This window comes from Euprymna scolopes, chromosome 20, assembly GCF_053919585.1.
Source record: "Euprymna scolopes isolate OS-2025 chromosome 20, ASM5391958v1, whole genome shotgun sequence".
NCBI classification, from domain to species: domain Eukaryota; kingdom Metazoa; phylum Mollusca; class Cephalopoda; order Sepiida; family Sepiolidae; genus Euprymna; species Euprymna scolopes.
In genome coordinates, this window is record NC_136501.1 from 15,970,310 (window position 1) to 15,995,473 (window position 25,164).

The 25,164-nt window shown below is 34.5% G+C and overlaps 1 protein-coding gene across 7 annotated transcripts in view; it reads right to left on the reverse strand.

Moving 5' to 3' along the window:
• The window catches only part of LOC145241334 (dystrophin-like), a 1,936,823-nt gene that overhangs the window by 559,118 nt on the left and 1,352,541 nt on the right, over positions 1–25,164 (reverse strand). For all 7 annotated transcript variants that reach the window (XM_080104172.1, XM_080104173.1, XM_080104174.1 and 4 more), the window contains 3 exons: positions 22,139–22,283; positions 4,806–4,955; positions 3,074–3,262 (listed from right to left, as the gene is read on the reverse strand). In XM_080104172.1, coding sequence (XP_079960298.1) covers positions 3,074–3,262; positions 4,806–4,955; positions 22,139–22,283 — 484 coding nt within the window. The remainder of the gene's footprint in view (positions 1–3,073; positions 3,263–4,805; positions 4,956–22,138; positions 22,284–25,164) is intronic.

Here is a 25,164-nt window from a genome sequence, read left to right on the forward strand (position 1 = left end):
AAAAAAGAATCAAATTATCGAAAGATGTCAAATGTTTCTTTATGGATGCTATTCGTGCCAAGTTTAATCATGTCGTTATATAGTTGCAAATACAACACAGCAAGAATTCATGTAGTTTTTTTTACTCTTTTTCTTTTACTCTTTTCTTCACTTCAAACAAATCTTTCGCTTGGAATATGACGGACTACTATTTGGGATCATGTCTAACAGGAGACTGTAGAGAGTTGAGCAGTGACATGTCTGTTCACATTACATTTAAATTTCTGCAGCTTAGTACAGTCAGGATAGCAAGAAACAGAGAGGAAATTCCAAAGTCTAACAGTCTGAGGGAAGAAACTATTAGAGTATAATGCTTTCCGACATCTAGAGACGTCAACAGTGAAGAGGTAGGATTTTGCTGCTTGTCAGATTAGCCATGGGCATGTACATTTTTTTTATTGCATTTTCACCCCAAACAAGTCAGAGTGCCACTTTGATGTAGGGAGTTACTATCTGGAATACAATTGCAGGGATACTATCTAGGGAGTTTAGCAGCAAGATGTCTGTTCACATTAAACTTGAATTTCTGCAAGTCAGTGCAGTCAGAAAAACAGGAGCCCAGAAGGGAATTCCAAAGTTTCGCAGTTTGAGAGAAGAAACTATTAGAATAGAAGGCTTTCTAGCATCTAGGGATCTCTACTGTGTAGAGGTGGGATTTTGCTGCTTGTTGGTTTTGTCGGGGGTATTTACGCCGACGGGAGACAAGGGCTTGTAGTTTGTCAGAGCATCCACCATTAAAATACTTGTAAAACAAGCAGAGGGATGCAACATTTCGTCAATGGGGCAGACGTTGAAGCTTAGATAACAGTTCGGGACCTGATGGAGGTTAGCGACTCTCTTTTGAAACCTGCCCAGGAGTGAGAAACTAGTAGCAGACGCACTAGCCCAAATGTGACAACAATACTCCATACATGGGCGAATGATGGCCTTGTAGAGGTACAGGATACATTCAGGCGTAAGTAGCTTTCTGGCAGCAGTAATACCCTTGATGTATCTGTTTCAATTCTTGTACCCCTGTAAAAGGGATACAAGTACAATGAGTTCATTGGAGCACATTCCATTAAAAAACTTGTAAAACAAGCACAGGGATGCAACATTGCGGTGATGGGACAGGGGTTGGAGCTTGGCTGATAGTGCAGGGTGTATTATTTGGATTATTCAGACTACTGTAATCATCTCAAGTGTTCTTTTCACAATGTTTCAGTCAATGTAACCTCCGACCTTCTTCAGGTGTATCTTGTCGAACTCAGGAATTTGCACAGAATTTCGCAGAATTTATCTAATCCACTGCTGGTAGCATGCTCTCATCTCGTCAGTCATGATTGGGTTCAATCCTCAGTGCCGGCAACACTCAAAATATAACTGCAAATTACTTAGAACTTCTACCCAGTCATGGCTGATGGAGCAAGAGTATTCTACCCCCGTAGATTAAGTAAAGCGTTCCATTCAAAATTCCTTGCAGATTCCGGAATTCAACAGAAACGTTCTTGTGTCTAACAGAAAGATTCCAGAGTTCAACAGAAAAGTTCTTGCGTCTAACAGAAAGATAACAGAGTTCAACAGAAACGTTCTTGTGTCTAACAGAAAGATTCCAGAGTTCAACAGAAAAGTTCTTGCGTCTAACAGAAAGATAACAGAGTTCAACAGAAACGTTCTTGTGTCTAACAGAAAGATAACAGAGTTCGACAGAAACGTTCCTGTGTCTAACAGAAAGATTCCAGAGTTCAACAGAAAAGTTTTTGCGTCTAACAGAAAGATTCCAGAGTTCAACAAGGTACACCTAAAGAGGGTCGGAGGTTACATCGACCAAAACGTTACGAAAATAATACTCAAGATGAGAACAGTAGTACAAATGATATGAATAACCAATTCCTCATCTAAAAAATTCAGAAAAATAAGATGCATTTATTTTAATCCTTACTTGGATAAACCTTTCGTAGACGATGATAGAAAATGATTAATATGTATCCAAGTGTGTACTCGAGACATCCAGTCGGAAAAAGGGTTGTTTTAAGTTGTCACCTTTCGCTCATGACATCACTGTCACACGAGACCTACCTTCCCTTATTTCATGACATGACCAGTTTAGCTCATTTTATTAAACATGGCTCTGATGTTATTATATTCATCAAATGAGGAACAAAATGAAACTTTTTACTGCTAGTTTCTTACTCTTAGATAAGTCCAAAAAAGTTTCAAATCTAATAGGTCCCACACTATTGGTCAAGCCCCAACCTCTGTCCCATCACTGCAATTTTGTATCCCTGTGCCTGTTTTACAAATACTTCAATAAAATATGCTCTGATGAACTCACAGCATTTGTTCTCCCTTGAAGTACATGCTCCCAATAAACTTGTCATCAAAATCCCACCCCTTCACTGCTGAGGTCCCTAAATGCCAGAAAGTCTTCTACTCTAATAGTTTCTTTCCTTAAACTGTTAGACTTTGGAATTCTCAGCTCCACCGTTTCCTGCTTCCCTGATGTACTGACATGCAGAAATTTAAATGTAATGTGAACAAACATTCTACTACTCAATTCCCTGCAATGCCCCATTAGATAAGATCATAAATGACAGCCCATTACAGCCAAGTGACAATACGTCTTGTTTGAGACGATGAAAAAAAATAAAATAAAAGACAGCTTAACATGTTTTTTCTTGCACTAATGTAATTTTGATAAATACACAGAGAATTATTTTTATTTACTATTAACTGAATATGTATTGAAATAAAAAATGCCAATAGTTAAAATAAAATTTTTAAAAATCCTATTTAAAAAGATGCAATTACAAAATTAATTCCATTTAAGGGCATTTCTTTTTAATATTTGAAAAAAAAAAAAAAAAAAGAATTAATTCCTTTGTGACCATTCAATATTTGAAAGGAGTTTGGAAGCATTTAAACTTGCTCCAAATTATTATTCAAGTTGAGACATAAACATAAACATTTTTGAATTAATATTTGAATCAAAAGAAAAACTGGAAAAAAAAATGTGTATATGTGGGGGGGGTGAACAAAGAAAAGGGGTGCTTACTTCCGCATCAAGAATAAGAGAGTTATGTTCATTGGTTGATTGAACAGAAGAAATTGGAGCTTGAGTTTCCAAAACTGATTTCGTAGTGCACAACCATTGTTGAAATTCATCAAGTTCGTCCAAAAAATGTCGCAAGGAAGAAAGCTTATCTTCAATATATTTTATACGATCAGGAACTTCAGTTTCCAACTGCAAAAACAGGAAAAAAAAAAAAAAAAAAAAAAAAAAAGAAATGATAAAATAAAATCCCAAATTTTATATATTCTTCTTTAACTTTTTTTTTTATTTTAATTCACTCAAAAAAAAAAAAAAAAAAGGCATACTGTCATTGAGACCTAAGGGCTGTTGTTAATTATGCTCCAGATTTATAGGGACATCAATTATGGTCCAGATTTATAAGGACATCTTAAGTGTCACAGGGAATATGAGTTGGAACAGATACACCGAGGACATTGTATCCTGTACCTCTACAAGGCCATCATTGACCATGTATGTAGTATTGTTCACACATTTGGGTTGGTGTATCTGCTATTAGTTTTTCAATTCTAGACAGGGTTCAAAAGAGAGTCAATAACCTAATTGGTCCTGAGCTGTCAGCGATGCTTCAATCTCTGTCCCATCTACATTTATTATACCGCCTCCCAAAAAACATACTCCCGACCCCACATGACTAGTAGCAAAACTTCACCCCTTCACTGTAGATGTCGGTAAATGATGGACAATTTTTTACTCTGAGAGCTTGTTGCCTCAGACTGCTTTGTCTTCACAATTCCCTTTCTACTCAGTTTTTCCATACAAACATGTCGAAATTTAAATGTAATGTGAACAAACATTTTGTTGTCCAACCTTCTCACATTTAGATTTTCCACCTTATAAATCTGGCTTCTATCACAGTAATCCATTATGTTTTCAATGGTAATATGTCTTTTTTAGAGTGAACAAAAATTAAAAAAAAAAAATTACTGGTCAACTCTACACTGACATTGTACCTCTATAAATATGGCCCCTATCACAGTAGCTCCTTATACATTCAGTAGCAATGTGCCTTATTTGAGGCAGACAAAAGGGGAAAAAATTACTTACTTCCAATTGCACTGAGACTAAAAATAAACAAAATATTTTTTCTTTTTCTAAATTTCTTCAGAAAAACGTCTTGAAATAGTAAAAAAGAAAAAAAAAAAAGCTGCTTGTGTAGATTCATGATTTTTTTTTTTTTTTAAATCAACGAATTTAAGGTGAAACCATTAATACATACTTATGTGTCATGTCGAAATTAGTATTAATTCCAAAAATTATGGGAAATGATCCAGTAGAAAAATAATTATAAGTAAAAACAGAATTTATCGTGTTATCGAGTTTTATCACTTTCTAATGTAGAAGAGTTGTGCAACCAATTCAAGGGAGATAACCTTCGGCTTAAATTAAGGAATTAAGGGACCGTTATTTTAGACTAATACATTTCAGAACGTAATTGTGGCTGATATTTTGTTAAAAATACATCAAGCACATCTATTGGACCGTTTTTCATAATTTTCGGAGTTTATACTAATTTCGCCATGACACTTAAGTAGGTAATAATGTTTTCACCTGAAATGCGTTGGTTTAAAAAAATCACAAAAAAAAAAAAAAAAATCATCAAAAAAAAAAAAAAAAAAATCACCAAAGAAATTATTAAATAAAATGTCCATGACAAAAATGTTAACACTTGAATGAAACACAGAATCGTAATCACCTTTTTCCAGCGACTGTTTAAATTATCAAGGTCTTTGCTCATATTTTCTTTGTCTTCGTTAGACAAATTTTTTTGCGTCATCATTTGGTGTGCATTACGATTGAGGGCCTTCAACCTCTGACGGAGTGTCGCAATTTCATCTTCTCTCTCCTGAAATATTAGAAAATATTTAAAAATCGATCAGATGTTACGTCAACTAATATATGGTGTTACTTTTCTAAACGTTTACATCACATCTCTACGACTAGTAATGTCCGTTGGTCTGTCAATCCCACTTAATTTTAACATTGTATTTCAAATATGAATCGCACGATACAAGGGAGGGAAAAGTAGCTCGAAAAACTATAAAAAAGCAAGTTTCTTCTTACTCAAACCTTGTTTTTGCTGCAGTCAAAATGAATGACTTTCTCCTTGAAGAAGTCCTTTGCTTCGATAAGTTTGTAGGGCTGATTTTCAATTTAGATCTAAAATGGAAGACTTACATCCAATTTGTTGATAAAATCACTGGAAATATTTATTGATTTTTCAATGAGCACGAAAACTAATATCTATAGCTCACCACTCCACAGGTCTATTTTTATACATGACAAAATATCTGCACAGTTAACATGTGTTTTTATGGTATTCAGGAATAAATAATAACTCTATTGTAAAATATTTACAGATTTATAAAGAATCAGTATCAGAATCAGAATCGGTAACTGTATTGGAATCGGAAAAATATTGGAATCGTCATATCACTACTGCTTATATTGGGGTGAGAAGAAAATTCTTGCGGAATTTATAATTTTGATTTCAAATGATGTATTTTCAAATAAGACACTTGCTGAAGCCAAAGTTGCACCAAAAGAAGACAATGCTGACTGTTTGGTGGCCTGTGACCGGTCTCATCTATTACAGTTTTTTTTGAATGCAGGCAAAACCATAACGGTGATGAAGTACTGTCAACAAATGGATGAAATGCATCAGAAACTTCGACAACAACACCCAGCATTAGTCAACAGAAAAGGCCCAATTCTCCTCCACAACAATGCTAAACAGACCCTACAGAAGTTGAACGAATTGAGCTACGAAACTCTGCCTCACCCGTCATACTCTCCAGACGTCTCAACTACCGACTACTACTTTTCCAAGCATCTCAATGACTTTCTGCATGAGAAATGCTTCAAAAACCTAAACGATATCATAAACGTCTTCAGCAACTTCATCGCCACCAGAACACAAGATTTTTACGTTACTGGCATAAATACACTTGTTTGTGTTTGCAAAAGTTTATTGATTCTGATAGTGCTTACTTTGATCAATAAATTTTTTGTTTGAGCCGAGATTTGTTCATCTGAATTTAAAAAAGTTAAAAACCGCAAGAACTTCCTTGTCAACCTGATATCATAAGTGGATTGTTTTCTGTGAACAGAGCTTTTATGAAGGAGACGTAGAAACGGGCGTACCTTTTGTTACTGATAATCATATAAAATAATGTCTCGATTAATAAAGTTTTAAAAAAAAAAAGGTAAGGAAAAAAAAAAATTCAAACAGGAATATTAAAAAAACAAACAACAACTTATCAATATAAAATATAATAGGGAAGAAAAGAAAATGTCTAATTTACCATATGTTTTTATGGTAATCAGGAATAAATAATAACTCTATTGTTAAATATCTAGAGATTTATGAAGAACCGGAAATTTAGATAATTGTATTGGAATCGGGAAAAATATTGGAATCGTTACATCACTACTACTTATATTTAAAGTGGATTGTTTTCTGTGAACAGAGCGTTTACAGCGGGGGGGGGGATCTGGTTGATAATTCACATTTAAGTAAATCCTTCAATTGTAGGTCTTAAAGGCTGTCAAGGTGTGATCACTACTTTTAAAGATGACAAGCAAGAGTCGGCATAAATGGATTTCTAAATGGCATTTATCTATAAGAAAAAGAGAAACACAGATGTGACGGTGAGCGGGGTGGAGGAGGAGGAGGAGGAGGAGGAGGCGGGTGAAGAAGTAGAAAATCCATAACCGGAACTTTCGACAATAAAAATAAGAACGGCAATAAAAAGGTAAAAAAAATAAATAAATGAATAAAGTCAAACTGTCAATATAACATTTTACAAAGAGATCAACTGAAAAGAGTAAAACCATTTCCTATCCATTAAAAATAAAATCGTTCTAATTCAGAAGTAGGTATTGGCATAAAACACAAAGTTTTACATCAAACATCTCATCCAATAACATTGTCTTCTTTCATTTATTTATTCATTTTTTTTTTTGTTTTGTTTCAAGCAGATAGAAAATGCAAATGGCGCTAATCACAATTCAATATTGACTTGCGACAATTCTTAATCATATTGATTATTAGCTCGTCTAGGTAGAGACGCAATTATTGCAACTTTTAACAGTCCAGCTACGATTCTTTATGTCAAATGTGCATTCTAAAACAACGCTGTCACTTCCGTGCTGATAATGGGAATTTTCCGCGCTAAGATTTTCTCTTAGAAATCAAACAAACTTGCAAAATAAATTAAAAAAAAAACAACCCAAACTCTTGTACTACATTAAAAGCAATTTAAAATTGTTTGAGAAGAAACTTGAATAGCGCTAATGCTGTCACAAATAATTATAACTCGTGTAATTCACGAAAAACACTCGTCTATTTGTAACCACTATCAATAAATTCATCCACTCTTTATCTGTGCCTAAACCTAAACGTGGATTCCATAAATAAAACTTCTTTCTTAGAACATCACGCCTGTGGAACTCTGTTCCGTTTTCCTGCTTTCCATCTGACTACAATATGGTCGTCTTCAAGTCCAACATAAACAAATTCTTGATAAGTCGTCCACTAAAGTAATCCAATTTACCAAATTTCCACTGCTAATAATTGCTACCATATTTCCCCATCGACTACTGTACACTTATTAACACTTATCCTCGAATAGCCTCCGGTCCTTGATAAGTGCTAACACCTTTACATATAAAAAAAAAATATGTAGAAACGGGTGTCCACCTTTTGTCTCTAATAATCATATAAAATAATGTCTCGATCGTTAAAAAAATAGAAAGAAAAAAATCCCAAACTGGAATATTGAAAAAAAAAAAAAAAAAAAAAAAAAAAACGAAAAACGTATCAGTATAAAATGCAGGAAGGGAAAAAAAGAAAATGCCTCATTATGGAAATAAAGTGAAGAATTTTTTCACAATTTTTATGTTTTGTTATTCAGATTTAAATATGACACAGATCAAAGAATTATTAGAATTCTTACAGGTTTAGAGAAGCCTATTTTATGGACTAATCTAAAGATAGACAGTTTCAAATTCCAACAAACCTCGGAATTTTACTTACCACTGTTAATCAAGTGATTATCCAATTCATCAGAAAGGAAAAACAACCAATATCATCTCGCCTAGGTTGATCAGGACTTTCTGACAATAGTCTTTATAATTAATAATAATATAGACAACAATTGTAACTCGTGTAATATGTAGAAGTGAGTATGCATTTTCTATTACTAATAATCATATAAAATAACGTCTCGATCGGTAAAGTTAAAAAAGAAAAGGAAAAAGAAAGAAATATCTCAAACTGAAATATTAAAAAAAAAAGAAAAAAGAAAAAAGAAAAAAGCGTATCAATATAGAAAGCGGAATGGAAAAAAAGAAAATGCCTCATTATGGAAATAAAGTGAAGGATTTCTTTCCAAATTCATTTCTGACAATGGGAGAGGGGTTGTCTGACTAAATATTTGCCTTTTCCCCACTTAAAATGATTCCGTTTTTTCCTCACATGAGCAAAATACATTTATTTATATTAACACACACACATATATATATATATATATATATATATATATATATATATATATATATATATATATATAATTTGCGGTTGCTATTTTTCAAAAGTAAGGTAACCAATGAAATATAATGAGGTTAATACAAGAGTGCTCAATAGAGCAAGTTACATTTTCAATTTGTCTTTACATAAGCAGTAATTTGTTGCTACACAGTCATGAGCATGTTTCGGTCTTCTAGTGTTTAGTAACTAGAGACCTCTTCAGGCAACAAACGCTTATTTACGAAAGCGGAATTCAAAAAGCCAAGGGATACATAAGAAAAAGTGATAAGGATGGATTTAAAAGATGGATGGGTAAATAAAGACCTGACCAGAGATAGGTTAGTTTGGAAGTTAATTTAATAAAAACCACCCAACACATGGCAGCATGCCATCTCAAACAAGTATTAATATGCTGCTGATGATGATGCTGATGATGATGCTGCTGCTGCTGCTGCTGATGATGATGATGATGATGATAATGATGATGATGATGATGATGACCAGAAAATTTCCTAAAGGTCATGACAAATTAGATTTTATGGATTCCAGAAATTTGTTAAACAATTATTTTATGCAAATCATTTAACAATAAATATGAAGATCATTTTTAAAGAAATCTGATTAAAAAAAAAAAATACAATCAGTTTATCTTCGTTTATTGATGTCGTTTGATTGAATTACAAATAAAATGAAGAGAGGATAGGATTTTGCAATTTTGGATAAAGTTTAAATTGTGGGAACATCTTTCGTATGCAAAACGAATAAGCAAATTAAACCTTCGTTAGAATCATTCTCATACAGAAATTAATTCATAAAAATATGCCGCTTCATCTTTTCATATTAACAGAAAGGTAAACGACAAAATAATCTTGTTAATACTTCTGCATCTAATGGTCTGTATATGTTTATATGTATGTTATCACCTACCTAAATCACCTTTTATTAAAATAAGATCGTCCAATCGCCAAAGATGAAAAAGAAAAAAAAAGTAATTGGAAATTGTGAAACGGATGTGACATCATCCATTAAAACAGTGAGGGTGGAAGATTATTTATTTAGCCATTTCATCAGAAAGAGGAGGGGGGAATCTTCTATTGCATCATAATATAAACCTTATGTCTAGAATCCTTATAACAATTCTCATCAAAATTTATTACATGATTTGAAGTTTAGAAAATGTCTCAAATTTAAGACCAAAATGCTCTGAAGAAATATTGTTGTCTAATGACTATGGGACAAATTTAATGCAAATCTGAAATATTAAAGGGTCTGTGTTTGATGGCTATGACAATGTAGGTTGTGGGAACAGTCTACATAGTAAAAGAATGATGACGAAGGAATTGAAGGAATTTTAATAATTTTCAATTGTACACATTTATTTACTAACATAAAGTATGTACAAGATGGTAGATGTGTGAATTTCCTAAAATATTCAAGAATATATCTCTTCATCAAAAAAAGATGGAAACAGTTCTCATACAGGTTACATTTTATTTGAGCCAGCTGCAGGAAGTTGGATCCAAGTGTCAGTCCTGCAACCAAGCCGGTTTACATATTTGTTTAGTCAGTTTCTGGAGTATGGGTTGTGAATTTGCTAAGTGTTAAATTATTAGAAATAATCCACCCTCCCAGGCTTTTGCCTCCCGAATTTCGGGAAAATTAAGTTTATTACCAACTGTATGAGGCGCCCCCTCCTAGGGGATGCTGACAGGGCAGCCCAGGCAATTTTTGCTAGGTCAGAGCGCTTGTTCTTTAAGAGCACTGGCTTCAGCTTCTCCACTTTCCTGTGTGTCGCATCTTCCTGCGATGAAACAGAAATCGTCTTCTAAACTAACCTACCCTTGGGCAGGGTTTTATGACTTTCTCTCACGTCAATTCTTATCACTTCCTTTGACCTTCTGCAAACTGATCTTGTAACCTCAACTGCTCTACATCTATTAACCCAAGTACTCTCATCCATTCTTTCAACGTGACCATACCATCAAAGTCTCCTGTTCTACACACACATCCTTATACTCTCCAGATTTAACCTTCCTCTGAACTCACAGATCTAAGTTTGTCTTTTAAGACTCACATTACACACCCATTGTATCATTCTCATATGATCTCTTTCCATGCAACACGTCCTCAACCCTCACTGGCCAGGTTACCTTTCTATATATTCTTACATTGCACACACACATCTAATAGAGTCTTTCCTTGGTCAACAGTGGTAACACTCTGCTGGTTAGTAATGACAGAATTTATTTGAGTTTAATTCATCCACTTCTTGCAATCAAACTAGCACCTGCTCCTCCCTGTGCTCCAATAGTATCACCAAGATAAGAAAAACTTCTGAAATAATGGTATGCAAAAAAAAAAAAAAAAAGAAAAGATGTTCAAAGTATTTTAATCCTCCTTTGTTACTACTTTTATGGAGTAAAAAAAAAAAAGCAAACAAACAAAAAAAACAGACTTTTTCATAGCAAACAAATGGAAAAAAGCTTAGCAACTAATCACGTTGTAAGAAACTTTTAAGAAATTCTATCAATTAAGCGATTCGACCAAAGAAGAGAATCTAAAATTAAAGCAAAGAACTCAAAAGAAATGATTGGTAGATTGAAACAATCGGACGAAGATGGTATTAAAGATGTCTGATTTAAAAAGCAACAAATAGAATTGTCTACATTGTCATATGAAATTGAAAGTAAAAGTTAAGAATGGCCGGCTTGATGCAACATAAGATTTCTTAAAAGAGCGGGAAAGTAATGGCATTAATAATGGACTCTACTGACAAGAGAAATCAGCAACAGTAAGGTCAATTTAATTATACCAAATTTCCACCATAAACAATAACTACACTACTGTCCCAATCAACCCTTATCCTCGAGTAGCCTCTGTGCCTTGACATGTGGTAAGCTCTTTGTAAAAAGAAAATTTTTTTAAATGTAAGGTCACTCTCTATCTTTGTCTAAATCTAAATGCAGATTCCATAAACAAAGCTTCTTTCCCAGATCTGCCCGCTTGTGGAACACTGTTCTGCTGGCCTGCTTCCCGGTTCAATACAACATGGTAGCCTTCAAATCCAATGTAAACAAGTTCTTGTTGAGCTCAGTAAATACTTAGCGGATTGCGGTAATCAGGCTGGCTTTGGTGCTGTGGGAGGTCGTGTTGGTGATGTTCTCGACATATGACCAAACAAAGTAGTCCAGTAGGTTCATGTCAGGGAAGACAGAAGGCAAGTGAGATAAGGGTACAAAGCCTTGGTCTCTTAGGACTTGTGGGCTGGTACGGAGTCCTGCTGCCATATCCAGGGTCTGCCAGCAGCCACCTGATTGCATCACGGGATCACCACATTCAAGGAACACATTAGTTAAGAGTAAGAGGAAAATAGACTAAGAAGGATGAAATAAAATATCCAAACATGTGGAAAATGTATTGTCCTTTATTTACTGATGGAATTAAACTTGGGTTAGGGTTTGGCTTTTGTCTTTAAAATAATCGTAAGAAGGAACAAACAGTGACACAGATGGAAAAGTTGTTGTTTTTTTTTAATCCTTTGAAATGAGGCTTCATAATTTGTGCATTCATATTTTTTGCAGACTGTTATCCTAATCATGGATAGACGCGTTGAGTCTCTACAGTTCCAGGTGAGCATTGTCTGAAGATAGTGGTTTCAATCCTACCCAAAGCAGGCCAGAGCAAAACGTGGTGAGACAACAACTATGGAAGGCAGTATTTGTTGGGAATTCAGTTACAAGACTCAGCATTCCTATCCCATCATGGTTAATGACCTGAAGAAGGCCAGAGGATGAGTTGGCCGAAACATGGTAAAACAACGATGAAGATGAGGATAACAGTCCGCAAAAAGAATGAATGTACAGATCCCAAGATTTTATTGATATTAAATCTTTAATGAGTTAATTTTTTCTTTATTTCTTAAAGAAAAGAGAGTACATCTTTTTAAAATGCATCTTTTTAAAAATTTTCTACAACATTCTATAACATCTTTTTAAAATGCATCTTTTTAAAAATTGCAATGCAAAGAAGTGTACATCCGATTGTCTCACTTTGTCATATTTTCTGTCTTTGTGTTATTCAAATTCAAGTTTATTCCATCTGGCATCAATTGAAATGAATGGTTCTCGTCTTGGGAAGGTTCCATATTTTGACAAGTTTCTGGGTCTGACCTTTACTCCGGATCTAAGATAGAACACATACATCAAATACGTTGCCAAGATCACTGGAAAAATGGTGGAATCATTCTACCGCTCCAGTGATAGCTCACTGTCGATGCAATTCTCTATCTGTATAAGAGCTAAATACTTCCTAGGATTGAATATTGTTGTCACATCTGCGCAGGAGCTGCTAGAAAGAACTTATCTTGTCTTGACAGAGTTCAAAATAGATTTTGTAGTCTAGTAGGGGGATGTCCTTTTCTCTTCCCTGCAACCTCTTTTCGACAGAAGAGATGTTGCGAACCTGTCTCTGCTCTATCATTATTTTCAAGGCAAGTGCTCGTCTGAGCTCCAATCTATGCTCAATCTCTTTTTTCATGCATCATATTTATGTCCCTCTGACATTTGTATTTGACAAACCAAATGTTAGAAGTGTGTGTGTGTGTGTGTGTGTGTGTGTGTGTGTGTGTGTGTGTGTGTGTGTGTGTGTGTGTGTGTGTGTGTGTGCAAAGATAACCGTTTTCTTTTGATTCATTTAAGCCTAAAACATCACAAAAAAATACTTATATGATGTTGACGAGTGGGAGAAGAATCTTCATTCCAAAATTTTCCAGGGAAATGCCAGGACACAGATCCTGCTAGTTACTGATGAGAGTTAATGATGAACAATAGCAAAAAAAACAAAGAAAACAGATGAAAGAGAAATAATACTGTAATTTATGTAGTTATTTTTTAAGGGTGGCAGAAGAAGTTTATTTGATTCCTAAATTTTTCCACTACTTCTTAATAAGTTGACGGTGAACAACAACAAAATTTAAATAAATAAAAGAATGACACAGATGAAAAGGAAATAATAGCACAATGTAATCCACACAGTGGCAGACGTTTATTTTTAATAACTGGATAGATACCAAAAATGTCTTCAAAGATTTCTATCTTATTGACATAAATAATCTCCATTTTTTTTTTATTGGCAAAGATATATACAGATTCAAAATTGTCCTTATTTTTATTAATGCTGCTCAAGAATAAACCTACTGACTGTTCATGGCATAATTTTAAAACACTTATTTCAAAGAGAATCAAATAAGAAATCAATAATGCTAAATAAGAAAGAACTTGGAATCGGTATTCTATGCACAATAATAGCAGTAATAGTGAGAAGTTTGCTATTTTTGTTTATGGCTTGATTTCCATATATTCCCAGTAAGTTGTGAATAGCGCGAGATTTACTTATAGACTTGTAGGTCTTCAAAATCTAGGAGATTTCTGGCTAAGAGGTACAGGATGATTTAGAGGTATGTGAACAGTTAAGGCAATCATATGTTCATACATACATTATGTATGGCATAATTACGTTAACACACCGGTTCTTATTAGATCACTGAAGTTAAGCAACATTGAGCCTGGTTAGTACCAGATGGGTGACCAATTTGGGAATTCCAGGCGCTGTATGTAAGAGGACATCGACACCTCCCTGCAAAAGTTGCAAAAACCTAACGTCGTCATCTCTTCTAACAGGAATATACATGCGACTGGGGACTGCTTGTGAGTTTCATACTCCCATGGAACTTCCTCTTTTGGAGGAAGCCGGTTAAACCTGCATAGAGTTAATGCAGTTTCCATTTAATTGTTATATTTACATAAATTATCACCTTCCAACTCGTTTTTAAAAGATGTGATCGCTTGATCACCAAAGATGCAATTGCGCTGAACATAAAACTTGTACTAAAATCTACTTTCTTGACATACAAGCGAGGATCAAAGTGTAGTATCATGAACAATAAAAATTTTAATAATTTTGAGAAATCTTAAATAAGACGACCTTAGGAGTAAATGTGGTATTATGGCTACTGATAGTTCTACTTAAAAGTAGGGCAGACATTTTCAGTAATTGTGACCAAGAATGACGAACAACACTCATTTTCCCCACACCTTTGGATGGCTTTGTGCCTAATTTGTTCAAATTCATAAATAATATTTTGATTGCAGAAATTCCCCTCTGGACCAAAGTACCGTAAGTTTGCAACAACAGATGCCACATACAAATTCAATACATCTATCCTGACACCCACTATCTTATGTAGCTTACGACCACCATTTCTGCCACATTCACTCGTGGTAATAAAATGCTACATAAGCAACACCATCACAATCGCCACATCTACAGAGGAAGGAGTTCATATTTTTCTCTCTCAATAATTAGTGCTCCCACCACTACGAGTTGAGACCGGGTCAAATTATATATTTTTCTACGATATTGTGCTTGCACCGTTATTAACTGGTTATTACATACATACACATAACATAATCTTTCCATTTCCCGATTCAAAAATAATAAATTCTCCCTTCTCAAATTCCGTCCATTTTGATTTATTAATTTATCTCATTTGGATCAGTTCTGTATTCAAAATACAATGAACACTATTTTTATAGAAATGTTAATAAACTCACATTTGCTGTGTGTTATTAGTTTTTATGTTCCTAAAACTAATTTTTTGCGCTATCCAGAAAAATACCAGCTTTATGAAAGCATATATTTTGATAAAATATATTATCCCATTCTATAGAAATTCCTGCTAGTCCCACTAGTTATAGAATATTACTCTAAACTAGACACTGATTTGGTCTTTCCAAGAAAGTTTTCTTATTACTGCATCACCACATCTCTACTTATATATAAAAAGTACTTTGTGTGTGTGTTCGTTTCCTCTAGATTCCAAAATGGTTGGGCCAATTTTATAAAATTTCACACAAATATACTTTGAGTCTGAGCATATTCTTAAATAGGTTTTATATCGCAATGTTTCTGATAAGTATAGAAAATCGTTATAATATAAATCTCACCTGTCTGTTTAAATGTATGTATGTATGTCGGCCCTAAAACTTTCGATAGAGGCGACGGATTTTCACGAGATCGGTATCCTTTTGAAGCTTGACCCTTCAGATGAAAAATATAAAAAAAATTGGCTAAAAACATTAATTCCTTCACTCTCAAATGGGGACTTTTCTAAAGGGAGGGGTCAATTTTTTCACTGACATTTTTGCAAGTCATTCAAACCTTGCATCAACGACGTCACATAAAAGATGTTATTTTGACCACCCATGACGTCACAATCGCAGTGGGCGCATCGATAAGACTGTTTGGTTTTTTTTTTCACCTCCCTTTCCTCTGGCGCATTACGGGTTCGAGCCTGCTTGCCACTCCTAATTTTTTTTGTGTGTGCTCGCAATTTTCCTTTTTTTTCTTTTTTTTTTTTTGGCTCAACTAACACCCTTACACACACCTTCATTTTCTTTTCCGCCTTCACATCACGGGTTCGAGCCTACCTGCCTACTACAACTTTTTTTTTTTTTTTTTTTTTTTTTGCTCAACACACACTTACAAATACCCAGGCAAACGCCGGGCACCCAGGCTAGTCAATAATAACAAAAAAAAAAAAAATCTGATTAAAGAAATGTTCTGGGGTAGTTATATCTATGATAGTCTGGATTCGCCTGGCACTATGTAAGGCAAACATTTCTGCCATCAAGTAGAGAGCACACACATAGTTTAACCACTCGCATTGAACACCAGGGCTCTTTCACCTTAATACTGTGACCCCCTAAAAAAGGACCACAACAAAAGGAACAGTCCGATTTTGAACAAAGTTAACACCCTTATACAGTCTAATACCACAAGTGCATTTGGCAAGTTTTATCATTGCACAAGCAGAAAGACTGGACATGTAAAATCAACAGTAGGTTCTTTGATGAGACAGGGGCACATTCTAAATGACGTTTCTATTTAGAGCACAATTTAACCATGATACTTGGCTTTTACATTTTAAACTTTAATTCAAGCCATTATATAAAAATATTTTTATAAAATCAACAGTAAGTGCTTTGATAAGACAGGGGGCACATTTAAAATGAATATTACTGTTTACGGAACAACTGAACCATGATACTTGACTTTGAATTTTAAACTTTAATTCAAGCCATTATATAAAAATAATTATATAAAATAAAGTGCAGGTTCTCTACAGTGCAATGTAGACTAAAACGTATTATGTACTATGTCACTGCGGGAAGACGTGAAATTTCTTCCTAGTGCACACTGGCGGGTCCCCAACTAAAACAGGCAATCAATCGATTTGATTGCAAAAATGGCCAATTTCACAGATTTCGATGACAATAAAAGTATGGTGTGAAACATTCATTGATCCTCATTCAATCCCGGGCAATTTTAGGTCTCCCTGCTGGTCAAGAATGAGAGTTAAGGAGATGGATAGATTAAATGAATAAAATTTGACCACTAATGAGAGTGGTTTATGACAAGTATTTACTAACATTGGATTTGAAAATGAACATCTTGTAGCTTGCAGGGACGAAATCATGAAGTAATGTGTTCCACAAATAGAAAATTCTTAGAAAGGAATTCTATTCATGGAAATTCCATTTGATATTTGGCACATGGAGGAAGAAAGGAAAGTTGTGGAGTCTAAAAAGTTGGAATTTTTTTTTTTTATTTACAAGGTGGTCATCACTTATCAAGGCCCGGAAGCCACTCAGGGATAAGGGTTATTGTAAGTACAGTACGTTAGTGTGGATATTTAAAGTGTCTACTTAAGGGGGCAGTTCATCAGGAATCTGTTTACGTTAGACTTGAAGACATCCAAGTTGTAGTCAGGAGGGAAGCACGCAGATGGAACAGAGTTCCATAGGCGTGCAGTTCTAAGAAAGAAGCTTTGTTTATGGAATCTACATTTGGATTTAGGCATAGATAAAGAGTGGGGAAAGTTTTTGACAGTGGATTCAGCTAGACGGGTGTTTTTCGTAAAAGATTGGCGAGGGGGGGACCCGAGATTGGAGTTCAGACGAGCACCTGCCATGGAAATAAAAATTTATTGACAGATGGAATAAAAAAAAAATTAAATATGTGCGACATTTTTTTTTTTTTTTAATACAAATCCAAAAAAGTGATAAAACTTGAGTTACAATTTGATAGCATATGACAAAAGTTTGCAAGGAATTCTGAAAACGTTCCAAAAGAAACCTGTACGATTGATAAGGGGTTTCCAAACTATGGTTAACCAAAGAGTTTAATCCGTCCAGCCAGCTGAGCTCTTCTTGAAAACGTAATAATATTCAGAAAAAATTTTGTAAAAATGGAAATGTGTGAAAATAGTGTGGTGGTTTTTTTTGTTTTTTTTTTTTTCTTTTTGTTCAGAAAATAATTAAAATAATGAGGTTTGGGAAAACCAGTTTCACTAAAATCTAAAACTAATTAGCAAAACAGTATAAATCACGGGCAGGTTATATTTTTTAATATTTTGGCCCATGTAAAAGTAAACAATATGACCCCCCCCCTTCGAAAACCCTCGATATAGATAATTCCACAATTCAGAATCATTAAGCTGTTATTGGATTTCAATCGATGCCTCCGTTCAATCTCAAAAGACAATAGCCACCCTCTGTGAGGGTAGCTGCATGTGTAATTGTGAGGCAAGGGTTGTACAAACCAAACCATGCCTCTCTTGAATAGGCACTGCTCGAGTCCAGTGGCAAGGAGAAGTGCTAGACTATTGGAAGCAATGCGGAGATAAGCGGAGAAGACATGCAGCACCTGATATTCTTAAATGGCCATCTATTTTAGTACTGACCATGCTCGTGGGTTAAATTTGGTGATTTGGTGAAATTAAGCTTTCAGTAAATGACTAATCAAAGATAGTAGCAAAGGGATTGAAATGGATGGATCAAGTTGATATGAGAAAATAATATCGAAATGATTAAATGCATATCAATATGTCAATGATATGTCAATAATATGTCAATGATATGTCAATAATATGTCAATGATATGTCAACTACTAAATGCCTTCAGGTAGAACAAAGTGATGACAACTGACAACACATTCAACTACCACTGGTTTCTCTGAGATCAAAACTGAGCTGACCCGAAGAATCTTGCCCCCACCTCTCTATTTTTTTTTTATTTTGGTCTTTTTTTCAATTTTTTTCAGCGGATTATTATCGAATGGACACTAGTCTACCAGATTATAAAAAAAAAATGAACAAAAAAGTTAATATTTAAATATTTGTAGGGTGTGTTCAATTTCTAATGCAACGTTCTAGTAAATCAATCATCCATTTTGGAACAACTTGATCTTTTTATGCCAAATTCTGCGAATTTAGCCTTTTTGGAAGATTATTTTATAAAGCGAAATTCAAAACAAAAGCTAAACTACTTAAAAAAAAAAAAGGCTAAATTTGTAAAATTCGGCCTAAAAACCGAATGGTTCTAAAATGGGTGATCGATTTAGTAGAACTTTGTATTAGAAACTAACACCCCTAGAAATATTTAAATATGGTTTTTTTTTCATCTGGGGGGGGGGGAATAATCTAGGAGACTAGAGTCTATTCAATAATGATCTGCTGAAAAAATTGAAAAAACAAAAGAAGAAGAAAAAAAAAAGACATGGGGAGGGGGCAAGATTTTTCAGATCTGTCCAAAACTGATTATACATAATACAACATTCTGACTTGAACACAATGGTTGACACAACAGTAATGAATCCTTAAAATATTCGAAGCCAATCAGATGCATTTCTCCAAATTTATAAAAATTGTTATTTTTAATCCACCTTGAATTTTTCCTATAAAAAAATAGATTGTCTTTCTTAATAGACTAGCCTAAGTGCCCGGCGTTGCTAGTCAATCGAAAAGAGTGGATGACTTTCAAAATTATCGGCGAAAAAAGTGACCCCCCCCCCCGTAGAAAAGTGCCCAGTTTAGGGTGAAGGAATCAACATTTTTAGCCAATTTTTCGATATTTGTTGTTGGAAGGGTCGCGCTTCAAAACAATACCAATCTCGTGAAAATCCGTCGCCTCTGTCGAAAGTTTTAGGTAAGACATACAAACATACATATATACATTTAAACAGACATGTGAGGTTTATATTATAGATGGTTGAGCCAAAATCTATGACAGATCTATGTCACTTCAGCTCCCTCTTCTGCTCCTCTGTGAAACATTGGGGCTGCTGTTCTCTCAATCATACACACTCATAAGCATACATACACAAGCATTAACGAACACACAGACACAGAACTTTCATTATCCTCTGCTTTTCTAAAACTATTCATTGAAATATTCCAAACCTTTCTCACTGAACTCACTTTCCAATATGAAAACAAGTAAACATTGATTCTTATTAATAAGTTTAATGAAATTTTATTTGTATAATTCAATGAAAAAACTTTGAATACTATTTTCAGTCTCGTGTAATTCACAGCCTTTAAATTATCGACTCTGACTTCTTTGATATCTCAGCTAAAGAATTTCCCTTTGTTTTATAAACACTCTATAAATATTGACAGTGTTTTTTTTTTCCTGTTGATGTAAACTTCTATTTTAAACATACGTTAAAATATATTTTTGATGAATTTATGCCTTTTATGTTTTACAAGTATTTTAATGGTAGGTGGTACTCATTATTTTAATGGTAGGTGGTACTCATTATTTTAATGGTAGGTGGTACTCATTATTTTAATGGTAGGTGGTACTCATTATTTTAATGGTAGGTGGTACTCATTATTTTAATGGTAGGTGGTACTCATTGTTTTAATGGTAGGTGGTACTCATTGTTTTAATGGTAGGTGGTACTCATTATTTTAATGGTAGGTGGTACTCATTATTTTAATGGTAGGTGGTACTCATTGTTTTAATAGTAGATGGTACTCATTATTTTGCTTGTGCTTATATAACCCATCTGTAGCTCTCTCACATATGATTATACACCTAAAAACGATTTTCACTGAAAATGTCTCTCTAAAATCGGCTCTCCTCAAAAATACCTCGCCCACATTGGAACCCCTAAAAAAAAAAAAAGAAAAAAAAAAAGGGGTCCTTCATTGTCAGCTAGGCTTCAACCTTTGTCACGTCGATGAAATGTTGCATCCTTCTGCCTGTTTTACAAGTATTTTAATGGTAGGTGCTCAGATAAACTACAAGCCCTTGTACCCCCATCGACGTAAATACCTCCAGCAAACCCGACAAGCAGCAAAATCCCACCCCCTATGCAGTAGATATCCCCAAATGTAAGAAAGCCTTCTACTCTACTAGTTTCTTCTCCTTGCTTCCCAGGCTGTACTGACATACAGAAGTTCAAGTGTAATGCAAACAAACATCTTGCTGCTTAACTCCCTACATAGTACCCCTGCATATTATCTCCTAGATAGTAGCTCCTACATCAAAGTAACACTGTGCCTTGTTTGGGGTGAGAATGTAAAAAGAAAAAATAACTTATGTAATTTACCTTCCCAGGCATTATTTTTTCCTTATTTTTTTGGGAGAGATGGATACTGTTGTATCTATTCTATTGACGAAGATTATCCTCCCATGTATTATCTCCTTCTTGGGAGAGGTAGTATCTGTTCTATTGTCATAAAACCATCCTCCCAGGTATTATCTCTTCCTTGGGAAGGAAGTGCAGTATATTTGCCTTTTTCATGATACCATCCTCCCTAGTATTATATCGTCCTTTGAGAGAAGATAGTGTAGTATATGTTCGTTTGTCATAAATAATAACAAAAACAAAGAAAAGCAAAATTTTGCTAGTTCAAATAAAAGACTTAAATCTGTTCCGATTTTGTTTTTTGTGGGCGATTTGTTCTTTTTTTTTTGTGTGTGCGATTTTTTTTTTGTGTGCGATTTGTTTTTCCTAAAAAATGGAGTAACCAGTAACCAGTTTTTGTTTTTTGTGGGCGATTTTTTTTTTGTGTGTGCGATTTGTTTTTTTGTGTGTGCGATTTTTTTTTTTGTGTGTGCGATTTGTTTTTTTGTGTGAGACAGCGAGTCTATCTACGTCCCACCCCCTGTAGAACATTTGCAGAGTCACTCGTCTAGCTACAGCAACTACCAACAATTATTCTTATTTATTTGTGCCTAAAACTAAATGTACATTCCATGAGCAAAGTTTCTTTCCTAGAACTATCTGTAGAACACAACTCTGCAGAGCTGCTTCCCAGCTGAATATAACATGGTCGTTTTCAAGTTTAATATAAACAAATTTCTGTTAAGCCATTCGTTTAAATAATCAAACACTAAATTCCACCATTACTAATCCTCAGTGTTGTCTCATTAACCACTTGACACTCATTAATCCTTAAGTCACTTTTGGGCCTTGATAAGTAAAAAAAAGAAAATCTACAAGCTTTAAGCATTTAAAACTATGTGAGTGGGGTGAAAGAGAGAAAAAAATGAAAGAAATAAAGAAATCCAAATGAACTGAACTTGAAGGTGAAAAAAAAAAGAGAAAAAAAAAATGAAATGGCTCCAAGAAACCCAAATGAACTGACCTTGAATTTTTCCAAGGATTCTTCTAATTTGTCTTCTGCTTGTTCTAGTGGAATGCTGAGAAGGTTCTCTGTTTCATCAACCAATAAAAATAGCTCATCCATGTCGTCTGTAAATTCACTCGTTTTCACACTTTCGTCATCAAATCTAAAAGCAGGAAAAATTTCAAAGGAAAAGTTAAAATACCAATTAATAAAAACATTAGGGATTAAAAAAAAAAAAATATTACTAATATAACAAGATGTGCAACCCACTTTTGTGTTTTTATCATTAAAAAAAAAAATCCAGACATTTTATCAATAAAGGTTTATTGTAAGTCGATTATTTTCATATAAAGGGAAATAAAAAGTTTCGTCATCGCAAACAATCAGTAAGTTGGGAAGCAGAAGCAGAAAAACACCAACACATGCACTCTCTTAAAGTACCTTTGCATTCGTCTATAATCTGCTTAGATAGAATCCAACATCAAAATGACATTTTCTTTCTTACCATCTTGGTATAATTCCAGTATGACAAGTTACTTTTCAATTCTCTGAGGATATTAAGACTTTTCTAGTTATACTCTAAACATATATGATGTAGTCATAGTACAATATTATTTGTCTGAGTTTGCATTATAAGGTTTGCTTTGACGATATCTCAACACTTTTAGGTTTATTAAATACTAGCAGGCTGCCAGGCGTTGCCCGATCGTAAAATATGCATAAATATTACATTTTAATTAATGCCGAAACTGAGACATGTGCATGCGAGTATTGTTTTTTTCCCCAAAACTTCTTGTAAAAAAAGAAAAAAAATACTCAAGCTGAGATCAAAAACAAAACTTAAAAACAGTGAGTCAAGTACGATAACCATTAGACCAGCGTGACACAATCTTTAGAAGGTGTTTTCAAACTACTTAACAAAAGTAATCTGTAGTGTGAACTACTCATGCACGCGCATTCGTGAAACAGTTAGCAAAGAGAAAAAAATTCGATGACTGCCATGTAACAATTTTTCAATTTTTACCTCCTACCAGCTCTTTTTTCCAGATGAAAACAGATTTAAAAGTTTTCCACATGTCTAAATATCTTTTATCCCAAATTTCAAGTCTTTAGAGAAAAAATTTGTTGAGCATATAGGTTGAGAAGTGTCCTCACACACACACACATTCTCACTTTTATAGATATACTAGCATGGGTGCCCGGCATTGTCCGGGTGTTTGGAGGTGTGTGTTGAGCAAAAAAAAAAAAAAAAAAAAAGTGGTAGTAGGCGGGCAAGCTCGAACCTGTACTGCAAAGGGGAAAAAGAACGGGAAAAACACGTGACGTCTTTGCTGTTATGACCACCATCAAACCGGAAGTGACGTAGGTTTAAATTAAGGCTAGACAATCAAAAAGAGAGGATGACTTTCGAAAATATCGGCGAAAAACCGACCCCACCCTGTAGAAAAGTCCCAGTTGAGGGTGAAGTAATGAATGTTTTTAGCCAATTTTTCAATATTTGGCGTCTGAAGGGTCGAGCTTCAAAACAATACTGATCGTGTGAAAATCCGTCGCCTCTGTCAAAAGTTTTAGGCAGACATGCAAACATACATACATACATTTATATATTGGCAGCTCAAATTTTCGACCCAAACCGATTAAAAAGCTTGCCCTATCTCTAAATACCCTTTATGTAAAATTTCAAATGTTTAAGACCAGAAATTGTCTGAGTAATTTGGTAGAGACCACAGAGGTCAATGTTTTTTTTTAACTTTGACCCCTATTATGACCCCTTAACATTTATTGTTTTGGGCTCAAATCAAGTTATTAAGTTAGATCCATGTCCAAGGAACCTATCTAAAATTTCAATTGTTTATACCCAAAATTGGCGGAGGAGTTTGGTAGAGTTCTCAAAGGTCAAATCGTTTAACTTTAACCCCTTAACATCCAAATTGCTGGCCGAAAACGGATTACAAAGATTTTCCCAAATCTCAGTGTCTTGTATATCAAATTTCGAGTCTGTAGACTGAAAATTGACAGAGTTATTGTGTAGGGAAATGTAGACAGACAGACACTTTCACTTTTATAGATATATAGATAGGCTAAAACATAATGTAGACGACAATGTATTGTGAAATAAGTCATTGCAGGAAGGCATGTGAAGCTTCCTCCTGGTGTACCGCAATGGATCCGCAACTAGAGCAGGCAATCAATCATTTTGATTGAAAAAAAAAAAAAAAAAGAAGACTGAGTTTTTTTGCATTCATGATAAAAAGAAGGACGGAGGGAAAACATTTAATGGAGGTTAAAAAAAAAAAATTAAATAAATAAGGGGATAGAGTCAGCCGACCGAGTTTCACCCTCACTTTTCAAAGCTGAACCAAGAGTTTTTTTGTTTTTTTTGATAATACACAGGTGATATCAATTAGCTTTGCTAGAGTATACAGAAATTTCTGTACACTAGCAAGGCTAATTGGCATCGCCTGTGTATTATCCCTATCTCTTCTCCACTATTATATAAAAGGAACTTTGTCTCTGTGGGTTCGATCCTTATCGACTCAAAAATGGGGGAGAAGGCGATTTTTATTAAATTTCACACAAAGATACATTATGTGCCTGGCAGTGTTCCTAGATAGGCTTTGTGTCAGAATGTCTTCGATAAGTATCGAAAATCAAAATAATCCAATGAAAGAAGGAACAGGCGATTTTGACACCTTACACAGCCTAACATCACAAGTGCATTTGAGAAGTTTTATTGCCACACAAGTCGAAAGACTTGAAATATAAAATCAACAGTAAGTTCTTTGATATGAAAGGGCTTTGAAGCATGATACATGACCTTTTGCATGCCATTATATAATAATTTTATACAATCAACAGCAGGTTCTCTACAGTGCAATGTAGATGACAATGTATTGCGAAATAAATCACTGCAGGAATGCATGTGAAGCTTCCTCTTGGTGCACCGTGATGGATCCCCAACTAGAGCAGGCAATCAATCATAGACTTTGGAATTTCCTTCTTGTTATCTGCTTCCCTGACTGTACTGATATGCAGAAGTTTAA